General features: G+C 43.0%; 1 protein-coding gene across 1 annotated transcript; it reads right to left on the reverse strand.

The window, feature by feature from the left end:
• Positions 2,066 to 10,512, reverse strand: FAM46C (family with sequence similarity 46 member C). The gene is made up of 2 exons (XM_021397199.1): positions 10,422 to 10,512; positions 2,066 to 7,893 (listed from the first exon to the last, which is right to left on the reverse strand). Exon 2 carries the CDS (start codon positions 7,865 to 7,867, stop codon positions 6,695 to 6,697), a length of 1,173 nt encoding a protein of 390 aa, XP_021252874.1. The 5' UTR covers positions 7,868 to 7,893; positions 10,422 to 10,512; the 3' UTR covers positions 2,066 to 6,694.

Here is a 13,342-nt window from a genome sequence, read left to right on the forward strand (position 1 = left end):
AAAGTACCCACAACCACCTCAGATACTCTACCATATGCAAGAACAAAGCAAAATCGTGAGCATTTCTGTCATTTCCAGCTGTCACACAACATTTTGTCCATTTATTTTGTGAGCATTCAACCGTGGGATTTGGACAAAATGTTTTTCTAATACCACCAGATGCAACATACCACATCTGGAAGCCAGGAGCACAGATGTTGTCAAAAGCAGATGGAAGAGGCAGCTTTGAAAAGCAGATGGACTCTGAACTCACTGCAAATAACTAAGTTAGCAGGAGCACTCAACTTGCCACAGAGCTAGGGGAAAAACGCCCTTAGCACATGAAACAAGTGGCTGGTTCAACAGACACACAGTTTCAAGGGAAAAAGTCTCCTAGCTTCCAAACCAAGACATACAAAACAGGGCTCCAGGAGCCCATTTTCCTCTATTCATCCAAGAGCTGAAGGGATTAGCAGCTAGTACAGGGCAGTCTGAGATTGCTGCATCTATCTCAACAAGGTTGAGAAACCTCCAACTCAAAGACTCTCATGAATCCTTGGCTACAGAAATTACGTAGTTTTCAATTATGAAATAAGACTATAAGGTTCCTGAAGTATATAATAAGCCACCAAGGCACCATCACTGAGAACACTACTATGGCACCAAGTCACTGGTGACACACTGCAAGAGATCATTTCTCCAAAGCAGTTCAGGCCTTGGGCATGAAGTCTCCTCAAGTAGACAAGCTAGCCACAGGGGATTCAAGTTATTGTCACCCCTTCAAAGAGAGTGTGCTTCTCTGTTCCCCAACAGAACGTCCCAGACACCAGTTTGCAGCAGTGGGAACTCAATACAGCATTTTGCTGGATAAGCCAGCCTAGGCAACTGGTTCTTATTGGTTTGCTAAAGTCCCCAGCTAAGAATCAATGTGGTAACACCTACAGCAGATAGTGCAACTTTCCTTAATTTTCAGAACTGAAGCTGGTAGTTCACATCTAGCAGCTGCTTTGCACATGGGTCTTGGCAAGACTGTTTTTCCAGCATGATGACTCAACTCCTTCCTACTAGGAAAATTACTAAGGTTTGGCAGGTTGACTACTACTTCAACTGGGCAGCCTCACTTACACAGTACAGAGCTTCTTTTTTTTTTTTAAAAAAAAAAAGTCACTGAGCCAAAGCAGCAGACTACCGTAGAGCAGCTACAACAGAACATGACTGGCACTTCTAACAGCCATGCTCAAATGGTGTTTTGCATCCTTCAATGTATCTCACTGTCTAGTGGCTGGATAAATGCAAAACATTTTACTGAGAAAGGTAACAGCTACATATACTTTGTGTATTATTTAGTGTACTAATACACTGAATATACTAAAAGCATAGTTGGCAATGTTCAAAATAAGCAAGCATACAGTCTGAGGTAAGAGTGTTTCAGATGACAAACAAATGGTCTGTGCCATCCAGCTTTTGTACAGCTGGATTATCAGTTCTCCATGCAAGTCTGGGGGAAGCAATTGCAACTACACAAGTTTCATAACTGTCTTCATAATTCCACTTGCAGCCATTAACAAGCTCCTGAAGGCTGGAATTTCTCTAGTGTTACTTAACTAATAGGGCAGAGGTTGCCTGAGCAAAGGCATTGAAGCAAGCATACTTTTTATAGAACATTTATTTTTGAATCTAGAGCAACAAATAGACTGCCACATGCCTCTAACTTTTATTTAGCATTGACCTGCTCAACCCACATTGACAAAATGCTTCTCTACAAACCAACACTACAAACGAAGTGAAAGATTAATCGTATTCAACTTAACTGACTAATCTTCAGTCAGTCAAGGGGCAGATGTATACATTCATGATAGAAAGCCTTCCTTGAGGAAGACCTAAAAGGAAAACCTTACTGCATAAACTCATTGTTATTTCTTCCCCTATCCCAGTGTATTTACATTCACCTACTCTAAGGAATCTGCTTTAGCAGGGAGTTGAGCTAGAAGGTCTCCAGAGGGCCCTTCCAACCCCTACAGTACTGTAAGCAGACAATAAGCTCCACAAATACTTCCAGTCAACACTACTTAGATGCAAAAATAACTTGAGGCAAACAGTGTTTAGCATAAGTTTATTTGTACAAGTATTTCAGAATCATTAAGCTCCAAAACCTCATTTCCAAGGGTGACAGTGAACACCACAGTGCAGGACAGTAGGTAGTTACTGTGACTAATCTCACATTTGGGCTCATCACAAATTGAAATCTTTCTAGTATCTTGTTCTGCCAGCTTAAAGAAAAAAAAATTCACTTTGTCAAAACAGGTACAAGACAGATTTTCCAAGAGCTGACTTCTAATAGTAAAATCAAAAAGAATAAACACAGAAAAAAAGCCTTTAAATTTCAACAAAAAGTGCAGTTTCAACCAGAAAGAGAGACAAGCCCAATGCGGACACTTCAGTGAGCAGCCTTCTCTTCCAGTGAAGAAGAAAAGCTGGAGCGTTCCAACCACTCCCAAAACTTCTATAACTATAGCCCAGCATCCCACCTTAGAAAAAGTTCCACTGCAATTAAAGAGCCCATACGAAATACAGTTTACCATATTTACCAAACAATTGACAGTAATGGTTTGAGCAAGACTTTGATGCAAAGGCTAGAAGAATTACCATCTATTTGGCTCCCAGTGCCCAAATCATGCATTTGTTACTGACAATGACCAGCTTATTGCTTATTCCTGTGTCTAACAATTATGGCACCCAATTCAGTTAGTTCAATGAGAGGGATAGAAAACAAGTACTACCAGCACACTGACAGTTTAAACCTGAAGTAATTTGTCCAAATCATTTTATAAGAAGCTATCTCCAAACTATTCATGTAGTGATAAGCAGAGATCACCACCCACATTAGCAGCTACTTTAACAATCAGAATCCCGTGACATCTAGGCACAAGACATACCGTATGCTTAACTCCATAACTCAGTCCAAAGATACAGATATCTATAGTCCAAATACTTAAAGTTCTAATTGAGACCTGGTTTAAACCTTCCGCTCTGTTGACAGACTACTCGTGTTAAAACAAAACACTGCTTCTGAGGAACTGTTTTTCACAACCTCCAGTTTAGTGGCTAAGTGAACAAGCTGAAGACAAGCACACCAATTTACATCTTGAGCTGAAGGAGCATAAGGTATGCTTTACCTTATCACTTTTCAGAGTTATGGTGGTCAGCATACGGATTTTATGAGAGTGACTAAAACACACTTTACCAGTAGATTTCTTTAGTAGCATCTTTATCAAATAAAAAGATTTAATCTCTTATGATGAGGAAGTAATATCAATAAACTGTAAGTTAAAGGGAACTTGGTGACAAATATTCACAAACAGTTGCATAGCTTCAGACTGGCTTAGCCCTGCAGAGTTTAAGCTCCAGAAAGAAAATTGCTATTTTAAACTACAGTCTAGTTTCCTAGAAGCCTAGGATGTGCTGATACAAGTCTTGCAGTCCAGTATTTCCGCAGTTCTGCTTTGATGCCCTGCTTAGAAAGAATACATTACGGTAATAGCCTGAAGTTTAGTAGCCTCTCTCAAACTTCTACTTGATACAGAAGCAAGCAGAGAAGAGGTTTGCACAATTTAGCACTACAGGGAGACTGAATCAAGCAGGCAGCCTGATCTTGGCCTTGGGTCATTACCTTAACACTCATTCTCATATTACTCCCAGCTGCAGGGTCCTTGTAAACCTGATCACAAACCAACTAGCACACACCAGACAGAGCTGCTGCCACCTGGGACATCAGGCTGCCAAAACAATTTGAAACCAGAAAGGGGCAGGCTGCAGGCAGCACCCTGACAGAAATCTATTTAGTATTTCACTCTATCTAAACTGCCAAACTAGGATTATTTGAAGGTAAAAAGAGAGAACACTGTCCCAGTTAACACTGTTTCTTCAATTTAGTGCCAATACAGTAGGTAATAACCAACTTCAGGCTACAGTTTAACTACAAGAACTTAACATCCAGACTGAAAAGTATCAGTAATTTAATATGCCAGAACAATTTAAGACCCAGTAGTCCTGCAAAGCTTAAACCAAGGGAGTCAGCTGTTCAGAGAGAAGGCATTCAACAAAGCTTCCTTAGAGGCCTCAGCAACAAGTTACATCACCAAGAGCACAAATATTTATTGCAGGAAGCTAGAGGTGTCCATAGCTCTGTCCCAGTAGGAACACAGGAGAGCTTTATTCTAGCACTAGTAAAGTATTCTATATAAAGTATTCTAGACCAGTAAAGAAAAAGATAATTTGCTTCAAGCTTGTAAGGACTCCTTTTGAGTATTGACTACTTTTTCTGCATGAGCTGATACACACAAAAAGTTTCTAAAGACCAGCCATGAGATCCCACAAGACTTGAGTCTAAGCTGATATGCAAATTGAACTTGTCCCTCTAGGCAATGGTTTTGGCTTACTTCTGAAACAAGTATAGCTTTTTAGAAAAGTCAACTGAAGCTATTTAAGAGATGAAAGCAATTAGAAGTTCTTAAACAAAAGGACTTCCTCCCTTCTAGTGATACTCTGTAATAGACCAAGTATTGCTCTGCATGCACTCTCATTCTGTCAGTAAGCTTGCATTAAGTTTGACACACATAATAACATCAACATCACGTCAGTTTTAAGAAAAGCCTTCCAAATTGCCAGTGTTCCAGGTGAGAGGTACCTTGCCTATAAATTGCATCAAGTCCAAGCCACAATTCCTAGAAAAATTTGAAAGTAAACTCATCCTTAAGTACTTTGACTATTCAAGAGTCCTTAATAAAGAAAAGATTTGCTACTGAAGATGCTTACAAGACTGTACAAGATATTAACATAAAGCATGCCTGGTTGCAGCCTGCTTTCACAATCCTATCCCTCCCTGCCTTCCTAAGCTAAGTGAATCCTGAACAACAACAGGAAAGTAGCCTTGCTGCTATAATGTGGTCTTCACGCATTAGTTACAAAAAAAAAGCGGGAGAGCTTGCAACATAGCAAGAAGCCTTTGGTCCTACCAAGAACAGGCAGTTTTTCCACTACCAGGTAAATGCTGCTCTGCTATTGTTCTTCACATCTAACAGCAATCATGTAGTTGTATTTCATCTGCTTTTCTTTCTACGCTTAAGTCATTTGTTTGATCCAGCACTTTGGTCTCACACATTCAGGGAGACAGCAAGAAGACGTAAGAGTTGCAGTTAAGTATCCTTAACCATTGCACCGGTACATATTAAATAGCTCTAACTTTTGCCTCTTTAGTCTACTTCTCTGATTAAGCAAAGGAAACAAAATCATTTACAGTATGCATTTTGCTATTGCAATTCAGTGAAAGTTTCCAGTCAAGGTACTACCAGCCAGCTTCTAGTACTGCTTTATACAGAATCATCCTTAAAGCACAGAAGTGTCAAAGCAGTACCCTTTAAGAAGTTCAGCCCCCTACACCTCCAAGGGAGTAGATACTCTTTCAGAGGTTATTCTGAAACTGGGGGCAGACTTTCACCATATTCAGCCTCTGTGGAGAGCTCTGCTTAGGGTTTATACACCTCATCAAGTGAAGTTTAAGACCACAATTAACCAAGAATTTAACCTCCCAAAACATCATATTATACAGTGATCAAATGATAATGAGAAACCAATAAGCTTTACCCTTAAGTAGAGGCAAATGCAAGCCAGCAGGACCTGCCTGAATTTGTACAGGAAAAATAAGGAGGCGCTTTAGAAATTTATACTGACAGGAGTGCACATCAGCCTACAAGTTAGTGCTTTTTTTTTTTTTTTGCTTGCTGGGGACCCATGAGGAAGAAACGTAGAACTTCAGTGTAAGAGCTGCACTGTTTTCCAACTGTGCCAATAACTGTTTGGAAAGATGCAGTCAAAAAGGCTTTTTCTTGAGCCTCTACTTAACAGTATTCTTCCCATCCTACTCAAGTAGTGGTTCCAATTCTATTTAAGGCTTTAATTCCTCATTTCAAGGACTTTTCGCACTAGTAATTGTTTAGATCACCTTTTGCTGCATGCTTAGGGAAGCCAACTTCCAAATTTTCATACTCCAGAAATTTTAGCCAACTCATGCTTTTAGAAACAGGCTTATTAATCCATCTCCAACTTCATAGAAACCTTGAACTTGAGGCAGAACCACATATGCCCATGCATTAGAGGAAACAACCATTAGGCCCTCTACTAGAGGGACAGTATCCATACAGTTACCAGTTCCACACAGCCAAAAAGTAGAAGCAGCCCAAGCATGACAAGACTACTCTTACGCAACAATTCAGTAGAAAGCTGGCCAGAATTTGAACTGAGGATGTACAAAGTAAAGAGGTTTGTCAACAGAAAGTTTTGGTTTTGAATCAGCTTCTGCTCTGCACAAGATATTTCCCAGTCTTAGCTCTAGTAACTAACACAGTTTATTGAATACTCCACTTAGATGACAAGTTAATAGCCATTTTCAAGACTAGTACCTAGTTCTGTAACTATTCCTCTAGTATTTGGCTGCTGGTTCTCTTCTCCCAGTGAAGAGATGATAAGGCTTCTCGGCATTTGTAGAGATAAACTGAAAAGGTTCTTCACATGTCACCTGGTTGCATATTCCTACTGCATACCAGAAAGTAATTAGTCCAACAGTCATACTTATTAGAAAAACCTACAAATGTCCATTACTTGTCTATGTACACTCAGCTTTTAGAAGCCTCCGCAGAAGAACACTCAAGTGAAGCAATCAATTGCAAGGCAACCAAGTGGGGTAGGACTGGCTATATGGCACAGGAGGATTTGCAAGATAGTAATTGCTGAAGTTTACATCACTAACGTAAGGTGCTGGCTGATAGTAACAGGTAACAGTAGTGGCGTTAGGGATGATGTTCTGTTCTGCCAGTACTTTAAGAGCCAGCAGAGAAATCAAGTTGAGAGTCTGTCTTCGCTCATGTCCCATGAGACACACAGTGCTCTCATTCACCACCCTGCGCAGAATCATGAGGTAGTCATATTTGCTCCTCTCTTCTTTGGAGAAGTGGTTCTGGAGGTAGGTCTCTAGTTTGCGCTGCTGATCGAGGATGTCTGGGAAGTCTATGAAGAATCGGGAGCACATGTAGCGCTCTAATGTTTTGATCTCATCTTTATCCATGGGGCGGAAGTCTCGCACTAAGAGGTTACTGTATTTCAGAAGACCACCACCTCGGATCTCTTCAGGATTTTTGGTAGCTATCAGCTTGTTCTGGAGGTGATCAAAAGCTGCTTCAAAATCTCCATACATGCTCTCCCCAATCACAGTTGGATGGAAGTGCTCTGACATGGGGTTTTCTGAGTAGTCATAGTAAAAGAGCAGGGAATCCAGTATGATTTGGAAAGAGTCTACACTGAACTCAAACTGGCGTCTTATGCAGTCTACAAACTTCAGCTCCACGTTCCTGCCATGTTTGTTGGAAAGTGATATCAAACTCCAACGATCAGACTCCGTAGACACTTTAACTAGCTTCTGGATGTAGGCTTCCTTCAGCGTTACTGGACTGATTTTCAGTTTGCTTACTCCTTCTGGTAAGAAATTCAAGAGGGAACGCAACACCACATCTCGAACCAACTGAAACTCTGCCTCACTTGGAAGAGAAACTTGAAAAATGAGATCCAAGTCTTTGCAGCCCAGACCATTATCTTTGACCAGGACATGGCCAGCTGCAGAGCCATTCAGACGGACATCATGTACTGCAATACCTGCTTCATTCAGCCTACTCCGAACAGTCTGAACTATGTCCTTCAGAGTTATCTTCAGCGTTGGGAAGTTACCTCGCCCATGGATTGGAACCACCTCTGTAAGAACTTCATGCAGGCGGCTGACCTGCTCCCAGTTCAGCACACTGCATGACATGCAGTCTGTATTACTTCCTTTGCTTGCCATGTTAAGGTTTTTCTTCTCCAAAGAAACTGTAAGGAAGTGGGGAAAAATAAAACAAAAAAAAAACAAGTCAGACTTTCAGTTTGCACTGCCTAGCTCTGCTTTCTGTCTACACATGTAAACTGAAGTTATTTCTCTCTACATACTAACAGTTATCAGCAAGCCTTCCACCTGAAGCGTTTCTCAACTGCCCCATGGGTATAGGCTCAAAATTTAGTGGTCAGTGTCCTTTCTGATGAGATAGCATTAAGTATTGGATAAAAGTAGTTTGTTTCAAAGGGAAAGCCCCAGTGAATAAAGTATAAACTTCATTCAAGTTTCCAAGATCATTTGCAGTACCAGCTGAAGTGATAATCACAAGCACAAAACACTTCCAAATGTTAACTTTGAGCTTTAACTATAATGAAACAAGTTCAAACACCTCTCTCCAAATAACATGAAAGTAGAAGACATTCAGGTGCTAGTTTCAGAGCTTAGAGATCCAATACACTGAAAGCACTAATTATGTGAGAGGCAAGACTTTTCTCCTCATAGGTTTTTTTTTTTCCCTTTCTTAATCACCCAGCATCTAGCTCTGACAGGATAAGAGCCAAGTCCACCTTGCTCCTGCAAAAGCCTACGAACTTCAGCATCTGGACAGAATTTCAGCCACAAAGTCAGGTAACATGATTTTTCAGTGCACACTTCAGACTGTAAGCAGTACTTTTCTTTTTCAGATACACAATTAAGCTACCTTTTTGGAAATATTCATACTTGCCCTGACCTTTTGCTCATTTATGGAGGGAAAACAAGTTCATAAGAGCTGGCGTGTATTCAGATAGGATTAAGGCACACTTGTCAGCATTACAGTAAAAACTTGAGAACCTCACTGACTAGTTCAAACTCGAGCACTGGAAGGAGTCTTGTCACAGCTGACCTCTTCATTCTCTTGTGCTTCAATGACTCGTTTTGAAGTATGTGGATACTTACGTATGTTCTACAGTCATGCAACTCCAAATGTTATTAATACACTTGTCCCTTTTAAGTGTTCCAGGTTTCTACTACAGCCAGGTGCTCCCCAACAGCTGAGGACTGAGGCTTCACCTTCATCCACCTCAAACACTTGTGAAAGCTGTACTTGCAGCTGCCAAGGTCAGGCTATTCAGATGTAGCTTACTTAACTCTTGCCTACCAAGAACTGTTCAAAACCCAATCATGTATTTTCCTAGCATGCACCAGCAGAGCTTACGGAATGCTTTTTAAGCAAGATTCAAACAGCAGCCGTTGTTACTTCTTGCTTGTTGCCTACCAGCTTCAACTTCTGAACAGATTATTTGACCTGCCACCTCCTCTAAGAGGAGAAGAATCCCCAGCTCAGATGCACAGCAAGGTAGCAAAACTCCCAGGGATGCAGTCTCTGTCCCTGAGCACAAGCTGCTGCATTACAAGCTCTGCTGCTGTGTATACCACATCAGATTGAGTAGGCATCAAACAAACCCATGATTCTTAAAATAACTAGTTCAGGATAAAACAGAAGTTTATTTAAACTCAAGCCTTGAGGCTCCAACAGAGCATAATCCCAGAGGCATCAAGGCTAGTGGGAGTTGCTCTCAGAGACATTAAGTACACTCTCACCCAAAAAAATACTATGTCCATCAAATCCTTCAGATCACTAGAGTACAGAAGGTTCCCCTGACTTCAAGTTGCAAGTGTCTAAGCTCCTCCTTTCCATTTGTAGGCTCCTTAGCAGCTAAGACAGCACACATAGCACACCAGGCAACCAGAGAGGACCCGCACAGAGCTTCCCACCCCATCACGCATACTTGGTTCTGCTTGAGGATCTTTGTGCTGGGGCACAGCGCACATGCTCTCCCTGCCAGCACCTGCTGGGAAAGAAGATCAACTATTTCACCTCCTCCATTCAGGGCAGAGTTTAATTCCCAGGCGGCCAGCCGATGAAGCATCCCACTCTTAAATCACTTATGTGCTGCCTGCTCTGGAGGATTTAAGTTCATGACAGCAGGACCTTAGTGACTAACACATGTGGAATACTAGCAGCTTGCATGCTTGTGTTTCATTACCACTGACTTCCACCACAAGGTCAGACACCCGAATGTGCTCTTCCACTAGAAAGAAAGCGGTCCAACAGCCAGGATAAGCCCTAACTACTTTTGCTATCCAGCATCCAGAATACCATAGTTTCAGTTGGATGCAATCCCAAAGTCACAGGCGGGAAAAGTGAAAGTGAGACTCGTTTCTGTCATGATGAGGGATCATAGCACCCTGTAACAGCACATAATAGGACACAGCACCTAGAGAACTCAGACCAGAGCTGCGGCAGACACCCCTGTGACACCACAGCGTCAACTTGAACAGGAACCGAAAGGCTGAGGGGACGTAGCTTCCTTCAGAAGGCGCCCGGGAACCGCAGCCAGCCAATTAGATAACCATGAGCAGCGACCCATACGCGGCTCCTAGCGGCCGTTCACCAAAAAAAAATCGTTAACCATGCCATCTCCGAGGCTCTCCCTCAGGAGACGTCACACCCGCCCGGCCCGGCCCGCCTCGCCCCGCTCACCGGTCAGCTCAGCCACAGCCGCGCACACCGCGCCGCCGCCGCACCGGCCTCGCTCACACGCACGCCTCCCCGCCCCCCCGCGCCCGCCCTTTATCGCCGCGCAGCCGCCCCGCCTCCGCCTCCCTGCGCTGAGGCGACCAACGGGCTCTCCCTCTCCGCCCCGCCCGGCCTGAGGCGGAGGAGTGGGGGCGGGCTCGGCGAAAGAGGGAAAGGGATCTGGGATATTTGTCCTGTAATCAGTAGAGGAGGGGGGAAAGAAAAGCTGATCCGTCTTCGAGGCGGTTGTTAGTTTTCTAGTGGAGCTAGAACATTGTTTGCCAAGCACTGGGAAAACCACATCTAGGGTACCGTTACTGTCCTACGCACTGAAGAAAGAGGAGTTCAAACCTGAGCACATGCAGAGAAGAGCTGACCCTGTACGAGGAAGCTGGAAAGCTCCTCTAGTCTCAGCAAACAGAAGTAGACTTGGCCTGTTTGGACAAAAAACAAAAGCTGGGCAGGAATATGGGCAGGTTTCTTCTATTTATTTTTCTCTGTCAGCTCACTGTTGGCACAAATAGCAGGAAACGAGGAGAGCTGCTTAAATTAAAGGGTAACATTGACACAAGAAGAAGATCCAAGGCATCTTTTGTCTGATGACATAGTCATCCCTTCAGAGCAAAGCACCGGAGAGCAGGGAAAATGAAATCTACTCGTTTCAAGAAGGAGCTAGGTAAGAAAATCCATAATGTGGTTGTCTGTGGAGTTACAGGGCTGAACTTGAGAATCCAGGACAACTCTCTTAACAGTTTTTCCCAGTTCTGAAACAAGAAATAGAAATGGGGAACTCAAAAAGGAGTAGTAGGAGAAATGACGGAGGCATAACCACCAGTAAGGAAGTGTTGCACTTGGAGGTTAAAGCAGTGAATGGTCTCCCATTTTAAAGTGGCAGTTTCAGCTGTACTTCTGCCAAAAATGTTACTGTCTGATGGCAGTAACTGATTATTTGGACAGTTGCCTCACAGACAAACATCAGTTACACGATATTGAATAAATATTGTTTGTAATATTTATTAGATATCAAGAAATGCAAAGAAACTTGTAGCACATAATAGTACTACAGGTGTTAAAATATTACTAAACGGTTCGCTTTATTTGCTTAAAAGTTTCTGTTTCACAGAACTGTTTGTAAAAACCAAGGGGCACCTCAACTATATCTCAAAGATTGGACACCTGAGATATTTTCTGCCTGTCTTGCTTTGCAGACGTTGACCACGCTTCAGTGGAAGTGCAGCACTCTGCGCAGTGTGTGTAAATCTCCTGAGAGTACACCTGCTCTTGGCAATCGCTGCCCACTGGTCCTACAGAAAGGCCAGAGGGACCAGATCTTGACATGCCATTTAAAACTTGCCAGGTCAGACTTGAGTAGGTCGCAGGCAGAGAGAGGAATGCACCCTTGAGTAATGGACATCTGGGAGACTGAGCCCATATACCCCTGGTGGGAGCCAGCCTTCTGCTCTCCATCTGTGTCTGTGCCGTGGATTGCTGTGCGATGTGGATGGAAAATGTGGAAGCACAGCCCCACTGGTGAGACAAGAGATTAAGGGCAGGGGCAATCGCATGAGCACTGTGGCTGCAGAGGTGGTTCTGACCGCATTCCAGGGTACAGCTGTGATGCCTAACATTTAGGCAGGGCTGACTTTCCATTTGGGACACACTGCGGGAGTTGTTTCAAAGGGAGGATGGGGAAGAAGGACCAAACAGATCATTGAATGGTACTGTAACAGAGGAAAAGAGTCTGGGATCACCAAAAGAGAGGTAGGTATGAAATGTTATAAACACGGTGCAGCTCATTCCTTTTAATCCAGTAAATAGTGCAGCAAATTTGGTGGAAGAAATCACTTTAAAATCTTCTAAGTCAGCTCAGTGACCTGGCACTATCAGACTAGTTTTCTTTTGTGCTGCATTGCTGAACGTAATGTGCCACCATAAATCTTGGTTGCTGCAACTATTAAAGCCATAAAGTGAAGGAGAGTTATGGTAGTAAGAGCTGTCATGCTCTATTCTGTAATTGAGCATCAAATCAGCAGTTAAGAAACTCTTCCTTTTGTTTGACATGCAGAATAACTGCATGTCTGCAGTACTAAGAGCATAGGGACAGATAGAAATGTCCCACCCATGTGGGGTTATTGAAAAATCCTCCATTAACACTCCAGAGTGAGCTTCTCTCTCTGTTGGTAGCTACCTTTACAAGCATTTGAGGTTTCCTGTAGGGTAATGCAGCAATCCTTCCTCTTGACACATTAATAAAAATAAATATGTGAAGTCCCATATAGACCCACAGGGTCTAATTCTGGGAACAGTAGTCCTTCAGAAATCTGAAATTATACTTGCCACAAGAAGCACAGCAACAGGCAGAAGGTTCTGCCCAAGGGGTGAGAGGCTACCTTGTAGGGCTGTCCAGCTTCCACCAGAAAGCTCAGCAAAGAGCTGAGGAGCACTTCTTCTCCATGGGCAAGAAATTCCACAAGGGCCTTCAAAAAGTGCAAAGAGGGATCTCAAAGCTCAAGCTGTACTGAGATCTGAGGAGGACACAGAAACTCAGCATCATTGTCTCTTGTGAATGACTCAAGATATCGCCATCTCTCAGCCCTCAGAGTCAAAAATTGTAGAGTCATTAAGGTTGGAAAAGACCACTAAGGTCATCTAGTCCAACCATCAACCAACTCTACCATGCCCACTAAACCACGTGCCTCATCTACACATTTCTTGAACACCTCCAGGGATGGTGACTCCACCACTTCCCTGGGCACAGCTTTGCCACGTGCCATCTGCCATCTGCAGGCTGCAGACTCTTCTTCTCATGAACTGTTTTATGCCTACACGAGGGTTTTCCTTTCCATGAAGTTTCTCCTGCCCAGGCCCTCCCTCGCAGCACATGC

This window comes from Numida meleagris, chromosome 1 (genome assembly GCF_002078875.1).
Source record: "Numida meleagris isolate 19003 breed g44 Domestic line chromosome 1, NumMel1.0, whole genome shotgun sequence".
NCBI classification, from domain to species: Eukaryota; Metazoa; Chordata; class Aves; order Galliformes; family Numididae; genus Numida; species Numida meleagris.